Source organism: Oncorhynchus kisutch, linkage group LG7, assembly GCF_002021735.2.
Source record: "Oncorhynchus kisutch isolate 150728-3 linkage group LG7, Okis_V2, whole genome shotgun sequence".
Taxonomy (NCBI): domain Eukaryota; kingdom Metazoa; phylum Chordata; class Actinopteri; order Salmoniformes; family Salmonidae; genus Oncorhynchus; species Oncorhynchus kisutch.
In genome coordinates this window covers 32,068,398-32,095,203 of record NC_034180.2, presented here as the reverse complement: position 1 = coordinate 32,095,203, position 26,806 = coordinate 32,068,398, and the positions used below count along the sequence as shown (strand labels likewise).

At 43.3% G+C, this 26,806-nt stretch overlaps 1 protein-coding gene across 1 annotated transcript; it reads left to right on the top strand.

Annotated features, from left to right (window-relative positions):
• LOC109893750 (60 kDa lysophospholipase-like) lies at window positions 1-24,698 on the top strand. Its single transcript, XM_031828484.1, has 11 exons — window positions 1-106; window positions 9,839-9,962; window positions 10,728-10,763; window positions 19,583-19,694; window positions 19,983-20,108; window positions 20,193-20,276; window positions 22,055-22,181; window positions 22,281-22,393; window positions 23,422-23,607; window positions 23,696-23,809; window positions 24,597-24,698. The coding sequence occupies exons 1-11, from the start codon at window positions 1-3 to the stop codon at window positions 24,696-24,698; spliced, it is 1,230 nt and encodes a 409-aa protein (XP_031684344.1).
• Window positions 24,699-26,806: the final 2,108 nt, after the last annotated feature.

Genomic DNA, 26,806 nt, shown 5'->3' with positions numbered 1-26,806 from the left:
ATGGCGGAATGTAAAAAGTCAGGTCTGGCTCCAGCTTCACACCCTAAAGCGCAACTCTTGGTCATCCATACCGGAGGAACTATCGGGATGGTGTACCATGATGAAGGTAAAGAGTTTTTGACCGGGACTTTTAGAATGTATTTGTTGTTCCCCAAACAAAGTACATTTATTTGTTTATTTGAATTATGCTGTGTAATGCATGTTGATGCAACACATTGATGGAGGAAACTTTCTAGCTACAGTCGCAGTTTACCAGGGGTGAGAGATCCTGAAACAGAACCTTGAGGAACACCGAAGGCTACTGTTTCCTGTATAATTAATTTCCTGGAAAGGGAAATGTGGAAAGAATGAATATTCCTTCGTGGGCCAAGGAAACATTAACTGTCAAGCATTTTGGATCAGATGTCTGCTGAATAATATCTTGAGGCTAACCAGCCCTTGTCATTTCATTCAGCATCCACTACTGTGGATGGTACTTGGAGTAAACACTAGACCATAAATAACATGGCCATAGTTTCTAGGTCTAGTGTTTTCACACCGTTCCAAAGATTCTGTTTGGAATTCCCAAGATTTGTCTATATGCAATCTTTCCATCTTCACAGGTCATAATTTTAGTCAGCCAGTTTGTTCTTGCACTCAGGTTTCACTCCTTGCACTCAGGTTTCACTCCTCTCAGCTGCCCTGCCTCATCTCTCCCATTGAAACGCATTAGCAGTCATGTGCCAGTGTACCACTTAGCCTGCAGCCTTCTCCCACTCAGGCTACTTGGGGACTAATTTCTGGAAATATGCACTCAGTGGTAACTGACTTCACCATTGAAGACCCAGGCTCTGTTGTTGCTTTATTGGGTTATTCTCATGAAACCATTCAAATACCATGGCAGTAATGATTTTAAATAGAAAACATGTCATTTAGTAATATAACAAAATATCATAATAAAGATAAGTGTTCTCTGCCTTGCACAAAGAGTAATTTCAACATAGGAATTAATTATTTTTGTATTTTATTGCATTTTCTGCTGAAGAACTCATTACCGTCCAGCTCTGTCTGAATGTATGTTATGTTGTAATTTAAACATAGTCAAATGAAAAAATTAACTGAATATTTATGTATAATAATAATGAAAAAAAATGTGAAAATGAAGTGTCCATGACTGATGTTCTCACCCTCCACAACATTATTTAAGGACTGTTTACACACACACAGAATTTTAAACAAAATGTGATTTTGAATGAAGCAACACATCTGCCAGTACCTTCAAGATGGCTACCAGGGAAGCAGATATCTTTATATTTCTCCAGTTAAAAGTTAAACATTCTCTTGTCAGACTGCGTACACGACAGTATGAATTATCATTACCAATACAGGTAGGTTTCCACATTTAGAAAAATGTTAGATTTAACATTTTCTATGAAAATATACTATATTAATGTCTAATTATGTACATTAAGCAAACATTTGCTCAGTCATCATGTCTTCTCTATTGTTAGCAAAACATGCTAAGGTTCCTCAACCTCCGCAACACCATTCTCACTTACCGCTGCAATTTAAGGCCAGTTGCAGTAGAGAGAACTTCTGTTTCGGTAATGAGAATTGAATCACAGACTATATTTTTTAAATATCTATATAATTAACTATTAATTCAAATCTTATTTACTAACTGTTGATATTTTTCTTTGTCTTGTTTAATTGCAAACAGTCAGCAAGGGACAAAAATAAAGCTTTAGAAAAGGCTGACAAAATTCAGAGAAAAAGTTCACCCCAACACAGAACTGCTGGAAGAGTATATAAGGAAGAAGAGAGAGAGGTTAGGGGTTGGAGAGGTTACAGCAAGAGTAGTTAGCATATATATAGTCTATAGAAAGCTTATGCCCTCATACAGTGTCTATAGGATGTCACACGTCCACCACACACACACACACACAATCAGTAAGCCATTTAGTTTGTACTATAGGATGTCCACACACGGTCTGTAAGATATTCAGTCCCTACTATAGGATGTGTACACACAGACACACACACAGTCTGTAAGATATTCAGTCCCTACTATAGGATGTGTACACACAGACACACACACACAGTCTGTAAGCCATTCAGTCCCTACTATAGGATGTGTACACACAGACACACACACACAGTATGTAAGCCATTCAGTCCCTACTATAGGATGTGTACACACAGACACACACACAGTATGTAAGCCATTCAGTCCCTACTATAGGATGTGTACACACAGACACACACACGGTCTGTAAGATATTCAGTCCCTACTATAGGATGTGTACACACAGACACACGCAGTCTGTAAAATATTCAGTCCCTACTATAGGATGTGTCCACACACACACAGTCTGTAAAATATTCAGTCCCTACTATAGGATGTGTCCACACAGACACACACACACAGTCTGTAAAATATTCAGTCCCTACTATAGGATGTATACACACAGACACACACAGTCTGTAAGCCATTCAGTCCCTACTATGGCTTCCTTCATCAACATGAAGTCTCCACTGTAATGAATGAGAAATCTGCAGAAATCCGGAAAAAGGGACAGTTATTCTGTAAGAGAGCCTTAATGGACACTATCTTCATAGAAGATTTCTGTCTGATAAGGCCAACCTTTCCAAGCCTCAATTATTTAAACTTAAGCTATTTTGGACTGGCCACCAGAGAGTTACAGACAAAGAAACGTGTTCTTGCAAAACGCATGAAAACTTTGGCTTGAAGATAAAGAAGCTGCTGTCACGGCTGTCCTCCTCTTCATCTGAAGAGGAGAGGCGAGATGGATCGGAGGACCAAAATGCGGCATGATATGTGTTCATGTTGAATGTTTAATGAAAGAAAGAACTGAACACTGAAACACTATACAAAAACAGTAAACAAAATAACAACCATGAAGCTACTGCGAGCTGCGCTGAAACAAGCCATCAACATAGACAATCACCCACCAACAAACAGTGCAACCCAGGCTACCTAAGTATGATTCTCAATCAGAGACAACTAATGACACCTGCCTCTGATTGAGAACCATAATAGGCCGAAACATAGAAATCCCCAAATCAAAGAAAATCAAACAGACTGCCCACCCAACTCACGCCCTGACCATACTAACTAAATACAAAACAAAGGAAATAAAGGTCAGAACGTGACAGCTGCACCAGCTTGGGGGTCATAGAAACATCATCCCCAAGAGACACTGTACAGGCCAGTGTGCATAGTGATGATGACGTGCTGTTCTAATGTTTTTGTATGTGTTGTTTTTATGTGTTCTCTGTTTTTTGCATACAGTGGCTTGCGAAAGTATTCACCCCCCTTGGCATTTTGTTGCCTTACAACCTGGAATTAAAACACATTTTTGTGGGTTTTGTATCATTTGATTTACACAACATGCCTACCACTTTGAAGATGCTAAATATTTTTTTCGTGTAAAAAACAAGAAATAAGACAAAAAAACTGACCTTAAACATGCATAACTATTCACCCCCCCAAAGTCACTACTTTGTAGAGCCACCTTTTGGAGCAATTACAGCTGCAAGTCTCTTGGGGTATGTAAGCTATAAGCTTGGCAAATCTAGCCACTAGGATTTGTGTCCATTCTTCAAGGCAAAACTGCTTCAGCTCCTTCAAGTTGGATGGGTTCTGTGGTGTACAGCAATCTTTAAGTCACAGTTTCTCTATTGGACTGAGGTCTGGGCTTTGAATACGCCATTCCAAGACATTTGAATGTTTCCCCTTAAACCACTCGAGTGTTGCTTTAGCAGTATGCTTAGGGTCATTGTCCTGCTAGAAGGTGAACCTCCGTCCCAGTCTTAAATCTCTGGAAGACTGAAACAGGTTTCCCTCAAGAATTTCCATGTATTTAGCACCATCCATCATTCCTTCAATTCTGAACAGTTTCCCAGTCCCTGAAAAACATACCCACAGCATGATGCTGCCAACATCATGATGGTGTTCTATAGTTTTGGCAAGTCAGTTAGTACTACTTTGTGCATGACACAAGTAATTTTTCCAACAATTGTTTACAGACAGATTATTTCACTTAATCACAATTCCAGTGGGTCAGACGTTTACATACCCTAAGTTGACTGTGCCTTTAAACAGCTTGGGAAATTACAGAAAATTATGTCTTGGGGCAGGAGGTAGCCTAGTGGATAGAGCGTTGGACGAGTAACCGAAAGGTTGCAAGATCGAATCCCCGAGCTGGCAAGGTAAAAATCTGTCGTTCTGCCCCTGAACAAGGCAGTTAACCCACTGTTCCTAGGCCATCATTGAAAATAAGAATTTGCTCTTAACTGACTTGCCTAGTTAAATAAAGGTGAAAAAAATATATATTTTGTGAATTGCACCAATCCCTCCTGCAGCAAAGCACACCCACAACATGATGCTGCCACCCCAGTGCTTCACGGTTGGAATGGTGTTCTTCAGCTTGCAAGCCTCCCCCTTTTTAGTCCAAACATAACGATGGTCATTATGGCCAAACAGTTCTATTTTTGTTTCATCAGACCAGAGGACATTACTCCAAAAAGTATGATGTTTTTCCCCATGTGCAGTTGCAAACCGTAGTCTGGATTTTTTATGGCTGTTTTTTAGCAGTGGCTTCTTCCTTGCTGAGCGGCCTTTCAGGTCATGTCGATATAGGACTCGTTTTACTGTGGATATAGATACTTTTGTACCTGTTTCCTCCAGCATCTTTACAAGGTCCTTTGCTGTTGTTCTGTGATATACTTGCACTTTTCGCACCAAAGTACGTTCATCTCTAGGAGACAGAACGCATCTCCTTCCTGAGCGGTTTGATACGGCGTGGTCCCATGGTGTTTATACTTGCATACTATTGTTTGTACATATGAACGTGGTACCTTCAGGCATTTGGAAATTGCTCCCAAGGATGAACCAGATTTGGCCGATTTCTTTTGATTTTCCCATGATGTCAAGCTAAGAGGCAGTGAGTTTGTGGTAGGCCTTGAAATACATCCACAGGTACACCTCCAATAGACTCAAATGAGGTCAGTTAGCCTATCAGAAGCTTCTAAAGACATGTTTTATTTGACCTTTATTTAACCAGGTAGGCAAGTTGAGAACAAGTTCTCATTTACAAATGCGACCTGGCCAAGATAAAGCAAAGCAGTTCGACACAGAGTTACACATGGAGTAAAACAAACATACAGTCAATAATACAGTAGAAACAAGTCTATATACGATGTGAGCAAATGAGGTGAGATAAGGGAGGTAAAGGCAAAAAAAGGCCATGGTGGCAAAGTAAATACAATATAGCAAGTAAAACACTGGAATGGTAGATTTGCAGTGGAAGAATGTGCAAAGTAGAAATAAAAATAATGGGGTGCAAAGGAGCAAAATAAATAAATATATAAAATATATACAGTAGGGAAAGAGGTAGTTGTTTGGGCTAAATTATAGATGGGCTATGTACAGGTGCAGTAATCTGTGAGCTGATCTGACAGCTGGTGCTTAAAGCTAGTGAGGGAGATAAGTGTTTCCAGTTTCAGAGATTTTTGTAGTTCGTTCCAGTCATTGGCAGCAGAGAACTGGAAGGAGACGGCCAAATAAATAATTGGTTTTGAGGGTGACCAGAGAGATATACCTGCTGGAGTGCGTGCTACAGGTGGGTGATGCTATGGTGACCAGCGAGCTGAAATAAGGGGGGACTTTACCTAGCAGGGTCTTGTAGAAGACATGGAGCCAGTGGTTTTGGCGATGAGTATGAAGCAAGGGCCAGCCAATGAGAGCGTACAGGTCGCAATGGTGGGTAGTATATGGGGCATTGGTGACAAAACGGATGGCAGTGTGGTAGACTGCATCCAATTTGATGAGTAGGGTATTGGAGGCTATTTTGTAAATGACATCGCCAAAGTCGAGGATTGGTAGGATGGTCAGTTTTACAAGGGCATGTTAGGCAGCATGAGTGAAGGATGCTTTGTTGCGAAATAGGAAGCCAATTCTAGATTTAACTTTGGATTGGAGATGTTTGATGTGGGTCTGGAAGGAGAGTTTACAGTCTAACCAGACACCTAGGTATTTGTAGTTGTTCACGTAAGTCAGAGCCGTCCAGAGTAGTGATGTTGGACAGGCGGGCAGGTGCAGGCAGCGATCGGTTGAAGAGCATGCATTTAGTTTGACTTGTATTTAAGAGCAATTGGAGGCCACGGAAGAAGAGTTGTATGGCATTGAAGCTTGCCTGGAGGGTTGTTAACACAGTGTCCAAAGAAGGGCCAGAAGTATACAGAATGGTGTCGTCTGCGTAGAGGTGTATCAGAGACTCACCAGCAGCAAGAGCGACATCATTGATGTATACAGAGAAGAGAGTCGGTCCAAGAATTGAACCCTGTGGCACCCCCATAGAGACTGCCAGAGGTCCGGACAACAGACCCTCCGATTTGACACACTGAACTCTGTCAGAGAAGTAGTTGGTGAACCAGGCGAGGCAATCACTTGAGAAACCAAGGCTGTCGAGTCTGCCAATGAGGATGTGGTGATTGACAGAGTCGAAAGCCTTGGCCAGATCAATGAATATGGCTGCACAGTAATGTTTCTTATCAATGGCGGTTAAGATATCGTTTAGGACCTTGAGCGTGGCTGAGGTGCACCCATGACCAGCTCTGAAACCAGATTGCATAGCAGAGAGGGTATGGTGAGATTCGAAATGATCGGTAATCTGTTTGTTGACTTGGCTTTTGAAGACCTTAGAAAGGCAGGATAGGATAGATATAGGTCTGTAGCAGTTTGGGTCAAGAGTGTTCCCCCCTTTGAAGAGGGGGATGACCACAGCTGCTTTCCAATCTTTGGGAATCTCAGACAACACGAAAGAGAGGTTGAACAGGCTAGTAATAGATGTGGCAACAATTTTGGCAGATAATTTTAGAAAGAAAGGGTCCAGATTGTCTAGCCGGGCTGATTTGTAGGGGTCCAGATTTTGCAGCTCTTTCAGAACATCAGCTGACTGGATTTGGGAGAAGGAGAAATGGGGAAGGCTTGGGCGAGTTGCTGTGGGGGGTGCAGTGCTGTTGACCGGGGTAGGGGTAGCCAGGTGGAAGGCATGGCCAGCCGTAGAAAAATGCTTATTGAAATTCTCAATTATAGTGGATTTTTCAGTGGTGACAGTGTTTCCTATCTTCAGTGCAGTGGGCAGCTGGGAGGAGGTGTTCTTATTCTCCATGGACTTTACAGGGTCCCAGAACATTTTTTAGTTAGTGTTGCAGGAAGCAAATTTCTGCTTGAAAAAGCTAGCCTTGGCTTTTCTAACTGCCTGTGTATATTGGTTTCTAGCTTCCCTGAAAAGCTGCATATCACCGGGGCTGTTCGATGCTAATGCAGAACGCCATAGGAGGTTTTTGTGTTGGGGCTAGGGGGCAGAATTTTCACTTTTGGATAAATAGCGTGCCCAATTTAAACGTCCTGCCAAGAATATCAGATATGCAGTTTCTAAAACTGTTTGAATCATGTCTGTAAGTTGGAACTTATGTAGCAGGCAAAACCCTGAGGACTAACTGTTCAGATTTCTTTTTTTTTGCCTCTCTCTGTTTCCTTACTTGTAATTGCCAAGGGATATTTCTTAGAAACCTGTATTCAGTTCCTACCGCTTCCACTGGTAGTCACCAGTCTTTGGAATTTGGTTGAGGTTATTCCTTTGTGCAATGAAGCAGTAGGCCAACTAGGAACTGGGTACACTTTTGTGAGTTGCGCAAGACGTGAAAAGTTGCGCTGGTTTGTTTTTATTCATTGAACACAGATTGCCCCATCTACAATTTGATCGATTATTAACGTTTAAAAATACCCAAAGTTGTTTTACAAAAGTAGTTTGAAATATTTTGGCAAAGTTTATAGGCAACTTTTGAAATATTTTGTGGTGACGTTGCGTTTTTTGTAAGCTGTTTTTTTTCTGGATCAAACGCGCTTTATAAATGGACATTTTGGATATATATGGACGGAATTAATCGAACAAAAGGACAAATTGTGATGTTTATGGGACATATTGGAGTGCCAACAAAAGAAGCTAGTCAAAGGTAATGCATGTTTTATATTTTATTTCAGCGTTTTGTGTAGCGCCTGCAGGGTTGAAATATGCTAACCCCTTTGTTTACTGCTGGTGCAGGCTATCAGATAATAGCTTCTTGTGCTTTCACCGAAAAGCATTTTTAAAATCTGACATGTTGGCTGGATTCACAGCGAGCTTTAATTGAGTATCTACATGTGTGATTTAATGAAAGTTTGAATTGTATAGTATTTTATTTGAATCTGGCGCTCTGCATTTCCCCTGGCAATTGGCCAGTTGAGAGATTTGCGTCCCGCCTATCCCTAACTACTTTTAAGGGCAGTCAGGTCTGGGGAGAACCAAGGGCTATATCTGTTCCTCGTTCTAAATTTCTTGAATGGGGCATGTTTATTTAAGATGGTTAGGAAGGCTTTTTTTTATAACCAGGCTTTTATAACCAGGCGTCCTCTACGGGATGAGATCAATATCCTTCCAGGATACCCCGGCCAGGTCGATTAGAAAGGCCTGCTCGCTGAAGTGTTTCAGGAGCGTTTGACAGATGGCATCATGAGGATTGAAAATTGTGTGGATATATTGAAGCAGCATCTCAAGATATTAGTCAGGAAGTTAAGCTTGGTCGCAAATGGGTCTTCCAAATGGACAATGACCCCAAGCATACTTCCAAAGTTGTGGCAAAATGGCTTAAGGACAACAAAGTCAAGGTATTGGAGTTTCCAACACAAAGCCCTGACCTCAATCTAATAGAAAATTTGTGGGCAGAACTGAAACGCGTATGCGAGCAAGGAGGCCTACAAACCTAACTCAGTTACACCAGCTCTGTCAGGAGAAATGAGACAACATTCACCCAACTTATTGTGGGAAGCTTGTGGAACGCTACCCAAAACGTTTGACCCAAGTTAAACAATTTAAAGGCAATGCTGCCAAATACTAATTGAGTGTATGTAAACTTCTGACCCACTGGGAATGTGATGAAAATAAATCATTCTCTCTATTATTCTGGCATTTCACATTCTTAAAATTCGCCCCGGCTGGCCGGGGCGGCAGCGTAGCCTAGTGGTTAGAGCGTTGGACTAGTAACCGGAAGGTTGAGAGTTCAAACCCCCGAGCTGACAAGGTACAAATCTGTCGTTCTGCCCCTGAACAGGCAGTTAACCCATTGTTCCCAGGCCGTCATTGAAAATAAGAATATGTTCTGAACTGACTTGCCTGGTTAAATAAAGGTTAAAAAAAAATATAAAAAAAATAAAAAAAATAAATAAAGTGGTGATCTAACTGACCTAAGACAGGGAATTGTTACTAGGATTAAATGTCAGGAATTATGAAAAACTAAGTTTAAATATATTTGGCTAAGGTGTATGTAAACTTCCGACTTGAACTGTAAGACATTTCCCAATACATGAATGATTAGAACTATATTCCAAACAGCCTACTTTTCATATTGATGTGATTCTCACATTTGCCACTAGGGTTGAGTACAATACAAGACATGTACATGATTTACTGGGAATGGTAAACCTGGGCTCCATTCGGTAGCCAAACGCTTTCATAGCCAAACATTATTGAACGTTGCAGATAGAAATGCCACGAAAAGAGCTGACGTGAAACCTTATTCTACATGTCAGAAAGAGCGTGTGTTCTACATGGCATATTTCTATCTGAACGCTCCAAAATGTTGTGTACTGCTACCCTCTTTTCAAAAGTAACACCACACTCAGATCTATGTAGGCTATTATTGGGCTCACCTTTCCTGAACTCTGACTGATTAGTTATGTTGCTCTGTACACTAATGGCAACACCTTCTCTCTCTGTCTCTCTCTCATCCACAGTGCTCTCACCCCCAGGCCCTAATGTGTTTGTGAAGGCCCTGCGAAAGCTTCCCAACCTCCATGATAAGCAGTATGCCCTGGACGACAGCACGAGTGGCCCACAGGAGAACACCCTTGTCCTGCCGTAAGTCACCCATACACTCCGCCTCCCCCCTCACCCCACCTCTCCTGGGCTCCTCTTCAGCCTTCTATTTCTGTTTTCTCTGGGGTTTTTTACTTTGTCTTTGCTGTTATTAATATATAGGCTAGAGTTAAATGTTGACATGGTTTACTTTATTGTACAGTCTTCATACAATCATTCAAACTGAAAAGATTACTATCCATGTAACATATCATCACTATAGATTTAGACTAATGAAACCTTGTGCTATTTGACTGACACACTTCAGATGGAGAGCTTGTAGTTTGATACAGATGATGATACAATTAGAGTAGAGTAATAGTAGTTAGTCTATAACTGGTGTTATAGAAATATGTGAAGGGGACCTCAACCTACCGGTTCTATCGATACAGAAATTTTCACGCCCTTACCATTTCATTACACAGGAGATGAGCGTGTATTGCACATACTGGATTAGAATAACTTCTTAATTTGACTGTCAAATTCAAACACAAGAGTGAAGCTCTGCTTCCTGTTTTTTAACCATTGACAGCTTTTATTTCATGGCTTTTTAAACCTATAAGGCATACAACGCTTTTTCAAAGGCTCTTTGAATAGCAACATATTCTAGTGCACAGCATATCATGCCCCAACATCTGTTCACTATGATGCCTCCATAGCAGTAGGCCTACAGGATATACAATGCTTGTTAGGGGATATCATACACACGTTTCTATTCCCTGAATGCCTGGGAACATTTCACTCTAAAACTGTCTGTTGTTTTGACAGGATGCCGACAGACCTCGCTGATGAACTATCAAAAAGGTCCTGAAATACTGGTAGCATACTGTGTGCCTGCGCTACGCTGTGCGGTTTGAATCCTCTGTATCCGTTCCGCCTGGTGTCAAAGGGTGCCTGGCAGGAACAGTTTGCTGCTGTTTTCTGTGTGGACCTGTCAGGGAGTGATCATTGGAGCACACACCTGCAGGGAGTTGTGCTGCAGCATTTCAGTAGCGGTGTTCACGCCTGACTGACATTCTACCCTTATGTCCTCTCTTCAGATACCTCGCCTCACTCCTGCTGGAGGGAGCTACTCCCATTGGTTCATGTCTAGCTAAAACCAGTGCAGAACAGTCAAGTTCTCATAACACTTATGTAATGCTGCAGTAGTACCCCAGGAGTTTTGCTGCTGCCAGAGAGAGAGAATAGGCCTGCGAGGGGTTGCTGGTGCCACGCTGGCAGAGAGCGAGGCTAATCTGTGTTGAGCGTGTTTGAATTCTGTAGTCTGGTTCTCAGTGCGTGTGTTCAGGAGCAGCGAGAGGGCCCTCTGCTGAATATGGTCCTGGCAGGTCAGATTCAAGGGGTGTTGGCTTCAAGGGGTGTTGGCTATCGCCCCTCGATAGCCAGCATAGGGCTCAGCTCCTCCACCTCAATCTCACTCAGAGCAGCTCAGGACCACAGATATAGAGACTGGAGGGGGCAGGGTGGGGCTGGGTTATATGGAATCGATAAGAGAATTACAGAAGCGTGCTGTTTTAAAGCTGTTTGTGTGAAGGGGGGATGGTGGCACTGTGCCGGCTTGGATCATGGTAATATTTGTTTGGAGGACTGCCATGTCACCTCCATAGCCTTCTACTCTTCAACAGTCTCACAGGAGATTCATAGGACGTATGGATTCAGATTCCGTCCCACAGACAAATGTATCAGTCTCATTATGTTTTCAGTGTAATTTCAGTAGTTGATTCAATCATCCTCTTTCCTCCTTGCTTCTGTAAGGTTATTTTTCATTATTACCATCATTATGTGCCTTTTTGTGGCTTCAAGTTAATGTTGATTAACACATACTAGCTGTCACCAAACATTGCTATTAAATGTCCCTAATGCCTGAGTTATTTATTTTTTATATTATGCTTTGCAGTGAGCATGTGCAGTGGACTTGAAATAACATTGACAAAGATAATGTCAATATATCCTAACATTGCTTAAATGTTTTACATTGTGTGGAGTAGGAAGTTGGTTTGTTGAATAGCTGAGTGAAAAGCAGTAGTGAGCTTCCCTGTGGGTAGCCTTTACCTCAACCTCCCATTTGCCCCTCTCACCACTCTGGTCCTCATCAGCAGGCCAGGCCACAAGGCAGCATCCTACCCAACCCTCTATATGCTAATACACATTTCTCTGCCACACCGTCGGCTATACCAGGAGATAAATGCATAATTGGTGATTTGAATATTGTTTCCAGCAGCCCAATCACTAAGATTATGAACAACATATGTTTGAGGATTGTGTCTGGAGCCAGGGATAATTAGGGTAGTGTCTTTAGGCCTTTGGTTAGGTGCTGAGGGTAAGCTTGCTATTTCCCCTGCTGTTCTATTGAACCCCCAATAAGGGGATGGTTTGCACCCTCCGGCCTCCATTGTCTTGTCCCGTGTCTTAAAAAGGGAGATTGAGGGGAAAATCTTTGCACAGCTGCTTATTCCGGGCATAATCTCTTAATAGAGCGCAAGCAGAAGAATACTGGATGCCAACGTTACCTCCATCTAGAGGACGTATTAATATGCATGGGAGGCCAACGTTACCTACATCTAGAGGACATATTAATATGCATGGGAGGCCAACGTTACCTACATCTAGAGGACGTATTAATATGCATGGGAGGCCAACGTTACCTACATCTAGAGGACGTATTAATATGCATGGGAGGCCAACGTTACCTACATCTAGAGGACGTATTAATATGCATGGGAGGCCAACGTTACCTACATCTAGAGGACATATTAATATGCATGGGAGGCCAACGTTACCTCCATCTAGAGGACGTATTAATATGCATGGGAGGCCAACGTTACCTACATCTAGAGGACATATTAATATGCATGGGAGGCCAACGTTACCTCCATCTAGAGGACGTATTAATATGCATGGGAGGCCAACGTTACCTACATCTAGAGGACATATTAATATGCATGGGAGGCCAACGTTACCTCCATCTAGAGGACATATTAATATGCATGGGAGGCCAACGTTACCTCCATCTAGAGGACATATTAATATGCATGGGAGGCCAACGTTACCTCCATCTAGAGGACATATTAATATGCATGGGAGGCCAACGTTACCTCCATCTAGAGGACATATTAATATGCATGGGAGGCCAACGTTACCTCCATCTAGAGGACATATTAATATGCATGGGAGGCCAACGTTACCTCCATCTAGAGGACATATTAATATGCATGGGAGGCCAACGTTACCTCCATCTAGAGGACATATTAATATGCATGGGAGGCCATACGTCCTCCATCTAGAGGACGTATTAATATGCATGGGAGGCCAACGTTACCTACATCTAGAGGACATATTAATATGCATGGGAGGCCAACGTTACCTCCATCTAGAGGACGTATTAATATGCATGGGAGGCCAACGTTACCTACATCTAGAGGACATATTAATATGCATGGGAGGCCAACGTTACCTCCATCTAGAGGACATATTAATATGCATGGGAGGCCAACGTTACCTCCATCTAGAGGACATATTAATATGCATGGGAGGCCAACGTTACCTCCATCTAGAGGACATATTAATATGCATGGGAGGCCAACGTTACCTCCATCTAGAGGACATATTAATATGCATGGGAGGCCATACGTCCTCCATCTAGAGGACATATTAATATGCATGGGAGGCCAACGTTACCTACATCTAGAGGACATATTAATATGCATGGGAGGCCAACGTTACCTCCATCTAGAGGACGTATTAATATGCATGGGAGGCCAACGTTACCTACATCTAGAGGACGTATTAATATGCATGGGAGGCCAACGTTACCTCCATCTAGAGGACGTATTAATATGCATGGGAGGCCAACGTTACCTACATCTAGAGGACATATTAATATGCATGGGAGGCCAACGTTACCTCCATCTAGAGGACATATTAATATGCATGGGAGGCCAACGTTACCTCCATCTAGAGGACATATTAATATGCATGGGAGGCCAACGTTACCTCCATCTAGAGGACATATTAATATGCATGGGAGGCCAACGTTACCTCCATCTAGAGGACATATTAATATGCATGGGAGGCCAACGTTACCTCCATCTAGAGGACATATTAATATGCATGGGAGGCCAACGTTACCTCCATCTAGAGGACATATTAATATGCATGGGAGGCCATACGTCCTCCATCTAGAGGACATATTAATATGCATGGGAGGCCAACGTTACCTACATCTAGAGGACATATTAATATGCATGGGAGGCCAACGTTACCTCCATCTAGAGGACGTATTAATATGCATGGGAGGCCAACGTTACCTACATCTAGAGGACGTATTAATATGCATGGGAGGCCAACGTTACCTCCATCTAGAGGACGTATTAATATGCATGGGAGGCCAACGTTACCTACATCTAGAGGACATATTAATATGCATGGGAGGCCAACGTTACCTCCATCTAGAGGACATATTAATATGCATGGGAGGCCAACGTTACCTCCATCTAGAGGACATATTAATATGCATGGGAGGCCAACGTTACCTCCATCTAGAGGACATATTAATATGCATGGGAGGCCAACGTTACCTCCATCTAGAGGACATATTAATATGCATGGGAGGCCAACGTTACCTCCATCTAGAGGACATATTAATATGCATGGGAGGCCAACGTTACCTCCATCTAGAGGACATATTAATAAGCATGGGAGGCCATACGTCCTCCATCTAGAGGACGTATTAATATGCATGGGAGGCCAACGTTACCTACATCTAGAGGACATATTAATATGCATGGGAGGCCAACGTTACCTCCATCTAGAGGACGTATTAATATGCATGGGAGGCCAACGTTACCTACATCTAGAGGACATATTAATATGCATGGGAGGCCAACGTTACCTCCATCTAGAGGACATATTAATATGCATGGGAGGCCAACGTTACCTCCATCTAGAGGACATATTAATATGCATGGGAGGCCAACGTTACCTACATCTAGAGGACATATTAATATGCATGGGAGGCCAACGTTACCTCCATCTAGAGGACATATTAATATGCATGGGAGGCCATACGTCCTCCATCTAGAGGACATATTAATATGCATGGGAGGCCAACGTTACCTACATCTAGAGGACATATTAATATGCATGGGAGGCCAACGTTACCTCCATCTAGAGGACGTATTAATATGCATGGGAGGCCAACGTTACCTACATCTAGAGGACATATTAATATGCATGGGAGGCCAACGTTACCTCCATCTAGAGGACATATTAATATGCATGGGAGGCCAACGTTACCTCCATCTAGAGGACATATTAATATGCATGGGAGGCCAACGTTACCTCCATCTAGAGGACATATTAATATGCATGGGAGGCCAACGTTACCTCCATCTAGAGGACATATTAATATGCATGGGAGGCCAACGTTACCTCCATCTAGAGGACATATTAATATGCATGGGAGGCCAACGTTACCTCCATCTAGAGGACATATTAATATGCATGGGAGGCCAACGTTACCTCCATCTAGAGGACATATTAATATGCATGGGAGGCCAACGTTACCTCCATCTAGAGGACATATTAATATGCATGGGAGGCCAACGTTACCTACATCTAGAGGACATATTAATATGCATGGGAGGCCAACGTTACCTCCATCTAGAGGACATATTAATATGCATGGGAGGCCAACGTTACCTCCATCTAGAGGACATATTAATATGCATGGGAGGCCAACGTTACCTCCATCTAGAGGACATATTAATATGCATGGGAGGCCAACGTTACCTCCATCTAGAGGACATATTAATTTGCATGGGAGGCCAACGTTACCTCCATCTAGAGGACATATTAATATGCATGGGAGGCCATACGTCCTCCATCTAGAGGACATATTAATATGCATGGGAGGCCAACGTTACCTACATCTAGAGGACATATTAATATGCATGGGAGGCCAACGTTACCTCCATCTAGAGGACGTATTAATATGCATGGGAGGCCAACGTTACCTACATCTAGAGGACATATTAATATGCATGGGAGGCCAACGTTACCTCCATCTAGAGGACATATTAATATGCATGGGAGGCCAACGTTACCTCCATCTAGAGGACATATTAATATGCATGGGAGGCCAACGTTACCTCCATCTAGAGGACATATTAATATGCATGGGAGGCCAACGTTACCTCCATCTAGAGGACATATTAATATGCATGGGAGGCCAACGTTACCTCCATCTAGAGGACATATTAATATGCATGGGAGGCCATACGTCCTCCATCTAGAGGACGTATTAATATGCATGGGAGGCCAACGTTACCTACATCTAGAGGACATATTAATATGCATGGGAGGCCAACGTTACCTCCATCTAGAGGACATATTAATATGCATGGGAGGCCAACGTTACCTCCATCTAGAGGACATATTAATATGCATGGGAGGCCAACGTTACCTCCATCTAGAGGACATATTAATATGCATGGGAGGCCAACGTTACCTCCATCTAGAGGACATATTAATATGCATGGGAGGCCATACGTCCTCCATCTAGAGGACATATTAATATGCATGGGAGGCCAACGTTACCTACATCTAGAGGACATATTAATATGCATGGGAGGCCAACGTTACCTCCATCTAGAGGACGTATTAATATGCATGGGAGGCCAACGTTACCTACATCTAGAGGACGTATTAATATGCATGGGAGGCCAACGTTACCTACATCTAGAGGACATATTAATATGCATGGGAGGCCAACGTTACCTCCATCTAGAGGACGTATTAATATGCATGGGAGGCCAACGTTACCTACATCTAGAGGACATATTAATATGCATGGGAGGCCAACGTTACCTCCATCTAGAGGACGTATTAATATGCATGGGAGGCCAACGTTACCTACATCTAGAGGACATATTAATATGCATGGGAGGCCAACGTTACCTCCATCTAGAGGACATATTAATATGCATGGGAGGCCAACGTTACCTCCATCTAGAGGACATATTAATATGCATGGGAGGCCAACGTTACCTCCATCTAGAGGACATATTAATATGCATGGGAGGCCAACGTTACCTCCATCTAGAGGACATATTAATATGCATGGGAGGCCAACGTTACCTCCATCTAGAGGACATATTAATATGCATGGGAGGCCAACGTTACCTCCATCTAGAGGACATATTAATATGCATGGGAGGCCATACGTCCTCCATCTAGAGGACGTATTAATATGCATGGGAGGCCAACGTTACCTACATCTAGAGGACATATTAATATGCATGGGAGGCCAACGTTACCTCCATCTAGAGGACGTATTAATATGCATGGGAGGCCAACGTTACCTACATCTAGAGGACATATTAATATGCATGGGAGGCCAACGTTACCTCCATCTAAAGGACATATTAATATGCATGGGAGGCCAACGTTACCTCCATCTAGAGGACATATTAATATGCATGGGAGGCCAACGTTACCTCCATCTAGAGGACATATTAATATGCATGGGAGGCCAACGTTACCTCCATCTAGAGGACATATTAATATGCATGGGAGGCCATACGTCCTCCATCTAGAGGACATATTAATATGCATGGGAGGCCAACGTTACCTACATCTAGAGGACATATTAATATGCATGGGAGGCCAACGTTACCTCCATCTAGAGGACGTATTAATATGCATGGGAGGCCAACGTTACCTACATCTAGAGGACATATTAATATGCATGGGAGGCCAACGTTACCTCCATCTAGAGGACATATTAATATGCATGGGAGGCCAACGTTACCTCCATCTAGAGGACATATTAATATGCATGGGAGGCCAACGTTACCTCCATCTAGAGGACATATTAATATGCATGGGAGGCCAACGTTACCTCCATCTAGAGGACATATTAATATGCATGGGAGGCCAACGTTACCTCCATCTAGAGGACATATTAATATGCATGGGAGGCCAACGTTACCTCCATCTAGAGGACATATTAATATGCATGGGAGGCCAACGTTACCTCCATCTAGAGGACATATTAATATGCATGGGAGGCCATACGTCCTCCATCTAGAGGACGTATTAATATGCATGGGAGGCCAACGTTACCTACATCTAGAGGACATATTAATATGCATGGGAGGCCAACGTTACCTCCATCTAGAGGACGTATTAATATGCATGGGAGGCCAACGTTACCTACATCTAGAGGACATATTAATATGCATGGGAGGCCAACGTTACCTCCATCTAGAGGACATATTAATATGCATGGGAGGCCAACGTTACCTCCATCTAGAGGACATATTAATATGCATGGGAGGCCAACGTTACCTCCATCTAGAGGACATATTAATATGCATGGGAGGCCAATGTTACCTCCATCTAGAGGACATATTAATATGCATGGGAGGCCAACGTTACCTCCATCTAGAGGACATATTAATATGCATGGGAGGCCATACGTCCTCCATCTAGAGGACATATTAATATGCATGGGAGGCCAACGTTACCTACATCTAGAGGACATATTAATATGCATGGGAGGCCAACGTTACCTCCATCTAGAGGACGTATTAATATGCATGGGAGGCCAACGTTACCTACATCTAGAGGACATATTAATATGCATGGGAGGCCAACGTTACCTCCATCTAGAGGACATACTAATATGCATGGGAGGCCAACGTTACCTCCATCTAGAGGACATATTAATATGCATGGGAGGCCAACGTTACCTCCATCTAGAGGACATATTAATATGCATGGGAGGCCAACGTTACCTCCATCTACAGGACATATTAATATGCATGGGAGGCCAACGTTACCTCCATCTAGAGGACATATTAATATGCATGGGAGGCCAACGTTACCTCCATCTAGAGGACATATTAATATGCATGGTAGGCCATACGTCCTCCATCTAGAGGACGTATTAATATGCATGGGAGGCCAACGTTACCTACATCTAGAGGACATATTAATATGCATGGGAGGCCAACGTTACCTCCATCTAGAGGACGTATTAATATGCATGGGAGGCCAGGATGAGCTGCCCCTGCTAATTAGAACATGGGGTCTCGCTCTCGAACACACCCCTTTTCAACCCCCGTCTATACTCCCAAAAGGCACCCCTTACCCCTCAGAACACCCCCAAATTAGTAACTCCTCATACAGCATCGTAGACTTCCCACGGAGTCGCCCCTCCCTCATCATGCCCATAATTCACACCCAGCGCTTAGGAACTGGTTTGGGCACCCTGCTGCTGAAACAGAAGGCCCAACCAAATAGACTGTCTCGCTTCATGACGTAGGCTAGGCTTGTTTCACTCTTTTCCTTTATCTTCTGCCTTTTCCTCATGTAAACAGAACCGGCTCCATGTCTTAATGAGTTTGTAAAGTAAACAGAATAACCAAGTCAAAAAAGAGGGGTGTCTCTACACCCCTAAAGGGATTTCCTTATTTTATGTAATAGCCACATTTGCTTAACCTGGATTGTTTGTGTGTCTATGTAAACGGTCTGCTCTGTTGATGCACAGAGCTTCTTTGGGTGTTTTCTGTAGATTTGGTTATTTTAGGATGATTATGACTCAACTTGTCTTTTCCCAGGCTGTGCAAACAAAATAAGAGGATAGTGTACACTGTTTTAGAGTACAGCCCCTTGCTGGACTCTTGCAATATGACCACAGATGACTGGGCCACAATTGGGAAGGACATTGAGGTACTTGGTGTGGTCATTTTATTTATCTTGCACTTCACACTAACATTAACCCTGACTTTTACCATTTACATAAGCAGAGGCATTATAATGCAATAAAACAACAATCTCAAGTCATCCACTGAAGTAAAAGTCAGTTGTCCCTTTCCTTTTATGTAAATGGACTGTACAGCTTTTGTATTAAATACAGTACTTATTTCAAGTAGCCTGTGGCAAGATGTAGGCTACACATGTTGACCTTGGAACCTTGGGTTCAAGGCTGATCCTGTTCTCTTTGTCTCTTGGTTCCAGAAACACTATGAGAAGTATGACGGTTTTGTCATTCTCCACGGCACGGACACCATGGCCTACACAGCATCCGCTCTGTCCTTCATGTGTGAGAATCTGGGGAAGCCTGTCATCCTCACCGGCTCCCAGGTACACCTGCCATCCATACAGCTAAACTGCTTCATAAAGATAAGATAACAGAGGGGTGAAATGTTGTTTTATGACCTCTTTCAGGTGCCGATCTATGAGATGAGGAACGATGGAAGAGACAACCTGTTGGGGGCGCTGCTGATCGCTGGTCAGTTTGTCATTCCTGAGGTGAGTAGAGGAGGGAGGGACACTTCTTGGAGCAGCACTCACACACACCTGACTGCATGTCACCTGAACTTGTTTTTGAATGCAATGTAGTTGAATCATCTTGGCCAAATATCTCCCTATTCCCAGTTGCACATTTTTAGATGAGTTTTATATCACATTTCTCTCTCAAATGAATGTGTGTTCATACTATTGTTCATGCTGTTGACTTGTGTCTAGCTTTTTAGCCTGCTATGGTATTAAGGTGTTACGACTGGCTATGTCCTCCCTGATTGATAAAGGTGTGAGGATGAACTTTGTTGGTAGACAATAGGCACCAAAAGCCTTAAACCACTTGTCTAACAAGACTGTTCAGTAAATCATGAAGATGTGAGTGTCACAATACAGGACCTGAAACTGCCAGATGAGACTTCAGAGTTGTCAAAGCATGTTTATCTTCAAGAGAATAACAAAATGTACACACTCTCCGGGGCCTTTATATAATGCTGTATCTAGACAATGTGCTACTATCGATAAAGAATGATATGATACATTTTAAATGAAGATATGAGGAAAATGGGATTGTAATTGTGTTTTATCAATTGGTTTGTCATATGCTCTGTTTCATCAATAGCACAAAATGGCTGTAACTGTTGAAGGGAGCATACAAAGTGTACAAAACATTAAGAAGACGCTTTTTCCATGACAAACTCACCAGGTGAATCCATGTGACAGTTATGATCCCTTATTGATGTCAATCATTGTAGATGGGGGTTGGGGAGACAGGTTACAGAAGGATTTAAGCCTGGAGACAATTGAGACAGATTGTATATGTGTGCCATTCTGAGGGTGAATGGGCAAGACAAAATATTTAAGTGCCTTTGAATGAGGTATGGTAGTAGGTGCCAGGCACAACAGTTTGTGTCATGAACTGCAACGCTCCTGGATTTTATAAGCTCAAGTTTCCCAAGAATGGTCCACCACCTAAAGGACATCCAGCCAACATGACATAACTGTCGGAAGTATTGGCGTCAACATGGGCCAGCATCCCTGTGGAACCTTGTTGTGTACACTCAGTGTATAAACTATAACTTAGTACAGGGGTAGACAACCCTGTTCCTGGAGTGCCGCAGGTCAAATCAAAAACATGAAGTGTCTGCAGCACTCCCAGACCAGGGTTAGAGGAGAAGAGAAGCTGAATGGCAGGACAATGGTCCTCAGGCTCTTGTCAAGGTATCTCTGTACATTGAAATTGACATTGATAAAATGTAATTGTATTCGTTGTCCATAGCTGCCCATACCATAACCCCACCTCCACAATGGGGTACTCTGTCCACAACTTTGAAATCAACAAACTGCTCGTCCACACGCCATACACGTGGTCTGAGGTTTGGAGGCCAGATGGACATACTGCCAAATTCTCAAAAAATGACAGATGCCTTATTTATTTCAACTTTATTTAATCAGGTAGGCTAGCTGAGAACAACATGTTCTCATTTGCAACTGCGACCTGGCCAAGATATAGCATAGCATTTCTCTTATGGTAGAGAAATGAACATTCAATTCTCTGGCAACAGCTGTGTAGGATAGAAATGCTCACTAACAGGGATGGAAACAAATTTGTGCACAAAATTTGAGAGAAATAAGCTTTTTGTGTATATGGAACATTTCTGGGATCTTTTATTTCAGCTCATGAAACATGGGACCAACACTTGACATGTTGCATTTTATATTTTGGTTCAGTGTACATGCTTAATAATGATGTCTTAGGAGGTTTAATTCATTCTCATCTGTGTCTCTAGGTTTGTCTGTATTTCCACAACAAGCTGTACCGGGGCAACCGTGTGACCAAGGTGGATTCTGGGAGTTTCAATGCCTTCAATTCTCCTAACCTGGCTCCTCTGGCCAATGCTGAAGTGGATATTAAAAGTAATCAAGTGGTGTAATACTGGGTCTGTCCTGTGTTCAAATCTTTGACGTGGCCGATGGATTGATGTTTTCCCTGAACTCTTTCCCTCTCCCCTGCAGTTAACTGGGACACGGTGTGGAGAGCAAACACAACCTCGCGGTTCAGAGTGAGCACTCAGATGAACTGTAACGTGGGTCTGCTGAGACTCTTCCCAGGCATCACTGCGATGACCGTAAGAGGCTTCCCAGGGTGGGGGTGAGAAGGGGTGGATAGTGGCTCTGCCCTGTTTCTGTTGCCCATTCAACCACATTATTACGGCCTTCCTACTTCTGATGTACGGCAATAGTGAAAGTAACACCCTATTGTAGAAAGACTAAATCAGAACTGTATTCCTACTTCTGATGTACGGCAATAGTGAAAGTAATACCCAATTGTAGAATGACTAAGTCAGAACAGCCATTTGCTACCATATTTATCTAAAACTCTTCATTGTAGCTCTGTTGTGGTGAATCCTCTCATGCAGGTCCTACTGTGTTTTCTGACGAGCCAGCATCGTGTGGGCGTTCCAAGTGGTCTGCATACAGCAGGGAGCTGCTTTGGGCTGCCAGCTGCGTTTAGTCCAGTGAAAAATGAGACTGGGATATGGGGCATGTCCAATTACCCGTTAAAGACGAGGGGCTTGGCACAGACACTTAAACACTTAGATATGCCTCCCTCGCTACAGATTGAGGGGAGGATGGTTTTACTGTCTCAATCTGGTCCCTCTGCCGACGCTGGCCATGATGCTTTTTTTAAATGTATGTTATTATCTGCTTCTTTGATTATGCATCAGTGTCTCCTCTGCCTTCCATGGTCTCTGCCAGCATGGGGTTTATTTGGGGTTCTGTGTTGCACACACTTTTGGCTAGCTAGCCGCTTGATCCGAAATCCAATGGAAGATAACTTGCTATGATTCCCTCCCTCCACAAGTTAGGTCTAAGGACCGTTGCCAAGTGAAATGATGCTGTCTCTGAACACCTTGAAGTTAATGGTTCCCTGTGCCTGGCCGTTTGATCCATCTCCTCTCCAGATACCAGAGCTGGTGTTCTTAAAGAGCGATCCTGGAGCCAGTGAATCACCCTGGGGGGCATATGCACCAGATGGCTGGAGGGGGGCTGGGCCTGTTGTTAAACCCGATCCTAGCTCCGTACACTACTTCTTTGTCCACAAGCCAGACTGAGATGGCCTCTCATCCCGCTGTCTGTGTCTGTGTGTGTGCAGGTGAAGTCCTTCCTGCAGGCGCCCATGGAGGCCATCGTCCTGGAGACGTATGGTAGTGGAAACGCCCCTGACAACCGTGCTGACCTGCTTGAGGAGTTCCGGAATGCCACAGAGAGGGGCGTGATAATAGTCAACTGCACCCAGTGTCTGAGGGGTTCTGTCACCACATCGTACGCCACTGGAAAGGTACACCAGAACCCTGTGTTCAGTGGGAGTGGGAGAGTGCACATGATGTGGATGGATGTGTGTTAACATGTCGTCCTGATCCCCGCAGGCCTTGAGTGACGCAGGACTGGTGGCAGGCTGTGACATGACTTCTGAGGCTGCCCTGTGCAAGCTGTCCTACGTGCTGGCCAGGATGGACCTCAGCATAGAGAACAAAAGAACGGTAGGAGTCCCAGTCAAAACACACTCATTACCTCACTACACTTTGTAGGCCCCTTATAGAAAATCTTTTGAAGCGAATGTCAACAAATCAAATCAAATGTATTGATATAGCCCTTCGTACATCAGCTGATATCTCAAAGTGCTGTACAGAAACCCAGCCTAAAACCCCAAACAGCAAGCAATGCAGGTGTAGAAGCACGGTGGCTAGGAACTCCCTAGAAAGGCCAAAACCTAGGAAGAAACCTAGAGAGGAACCAGGCTATGTGGGGTGGCCAGTCCTCTTCTGGCTGTGCCGGGTGGAGATTATAACAGAACAGGGCCAAGATGTTCAAATGTTCATAAATGATCAGCATGGTCAAATAATAATAATCACAGGCAGAACAGTTGAAACTGGAGCAGCAGCACGGCCAGGTGGACTGGGGACAGCAAGGAGTCATCATGTCAGGTAGTCCTGAGGCATTGTCCTAGGGCTCAGGTCCTCCGAGAGAGAGAAAGAAAGAGAGAATTAGAGAGAGCATACTTACATTCACACAGGACACCGGATAGGACAGGAGAGGTACTCCAGATATAACAAACTGACCCTAGCCCCCCGACACATAAACTACATTAGGCTGAACTTTAGAGTGACATCTGTGTTAGTCCTATTTTAACAAGAAGGTAACGGCAATAGATGGCAGAGATGATTCACATGCGGATTAAGGTCAGTGACACGATGGTGTAATCCTTGATCATGCTTGTCTGTGTTGACTGTGTTTGTGTGTTATCTGTCCTTTGTTGTCTCTGTCCAGATGCTGAGTCAGAACCTGCGGGGAGAGATGATCGCTGACCTGCAGGGGGCCAAGCTCACTCTGAGCGATGACCTGGATGAAGTCTCTGAGCATCAGCTGTAAGGAGGTGAGGCCACCGCACAGCCAGCCACATGGTCACCATCACTGAGTCTGCAGGGTTATTTTCCACCTGACATGTTTTCATCGGGCTCTGGCTTATCTGATAGGACAGAGCTCCCATATTTATATTTTTTTTAAATGTACAATTTAAAAAATCTCTCAAGTCATTGCAATGCCCAGCGGTAGGGTTCTTTACAAAGTGTTAAATCCAGCTTCATAATGTATTTATATCAGTGTCACTTACAACACATTACATACAGCATTCCTCCACTGATTGTCAGTCTTTGTATTGATTTGACAGCTGATGGTTTTTCTGCTGATATTTCCAGGAGCTAGAAGCTGTCCGGGATGCTCTGACACCCACCTTAGCTTGTGCTGATAGGAGACTTGGAGGCCTTAGATGCCATAAAGGAGATGGTGAGGAACATTTACAGAAATACAACATGTCTTACTCTCATCACATCCCTGTATTTATAGATTTGACCAAGTTGTTGTTTATCAGATTAGCAATATAAACTCAGCAAAAAAAAGAATTGTCCCTTTTTAAGGACCCTGTTTTTCAAAGAGAATTCGTAAAAATCCAAATAACTAAACAGATCTTCATTGTAAAGGGTTTAAACACGGTTTCCCATGCTTGTTCAATGAACCATAAACAATTAATGAACACGCACCTGTGGAACGGTCGTTAAGACACTAACGGCTTACAGACGGTAGGCAATTAAGCTCACAGTTATGAAAACTTTGGACACTAAAGAGGCCTTTCTACTGACTCTGACCAAAAGAAAGATGCCCAGGGTCCCTGCTCATCTGAGTGAACGTGCCTTAGGCATGCTGCAAGGAGGCATGAGGACTGCAGATGTGGCCAGGGCAATAAATTGCAATGTCCGTACTGTGAGACGCCTAAGACAGCGCTACAAGGAGTCAGGACGGACAGCTGATCGTCCTCGCAGTGGCAGACCACATGTAGCAACATCTGCACAGGATCGGTACATCCGAACGTCACACCTGTGGGACAGGTACAGGATGGCAACAACTGCCCAAGTTACAGCATGTCTGTGGAACTTGTTCAGTTTACATCAGTTGTTGAATCTTATGTTCATACAAATATTTACACATGTTAAGTTTGCTGAAAATGAACGCAGTTGACAGTGAGAGGACGTTTCTTTATTTACGACGATCCATGCTTATGAATGAGTGGTGTGCCATGAAGAATCCAAGAGGTAGCCTATACATTGGATTTGAAAGTAAAACCATGTAGGCTTCAGAATAGGGACATAGTTTCTACTTCACCATGTGCTCTAATAACATGTTTGTTTGCTTACTTCCAGCGTCAGTTTGATGAAAAGTATGTAAATATTGTGGTTGTGTGATTTCCCCATGATGATTATGAGATAATGCTGAGGTAAGTCTAGAATGGCCACAGCTAGCTCTTTGGGTTCTCCTGTGCTTGGTGGTTGTACCCGTCTCCTCTCATCGTATGGTGATGTGTTGCATCTGAATATGACCTACATGAGTACCACTTGTCATAGCCTGGCTTGAAAAGGGGGTTTCCAAAATGGCTGCCTGGTTTGGATTAGACAGTGACACAAAACTTTGTAGTTGTAGTCTGCCTGGCTTTTGTGATTTGTTCCTGTGATGGCCTCTAAGCTGTGTTGTCTGGTATGATGACCGCCTGGAGAGATGTTTACTCTGAGATGCATTGTTGATTAGTAGTAGAGATTGCAAAGAAAGCCTTCATTTGATGTCATTACTGCTGCTCTTTGTATTGAACAGCACTGCTTGAAATTCAGCTCTTAACTGTTCTCCCCTTGTGTGTGTTTCAGAATGGAGAATACATTGAGTTCTCAGCCTGTCCAAAAGAATCCTGAAGACGAATATCCTCAACTCTTTTACCTCTCCATCCATCCCCATCACTCTCCCTCTCGCTTTCCATTTCACTCTCTTACACTGGACATTTGCACAAGCTTGCAGATTAACAGATTGGTTTGGATGACTCTAAATACATTTAGTCATCCAAACCATTTACAATTGATATATTTGCTATAATCTCATCTATAGTTGTAAAAGCACTAGTAGCACAACATTGAATGTCAAGTAATATGGATGCACTG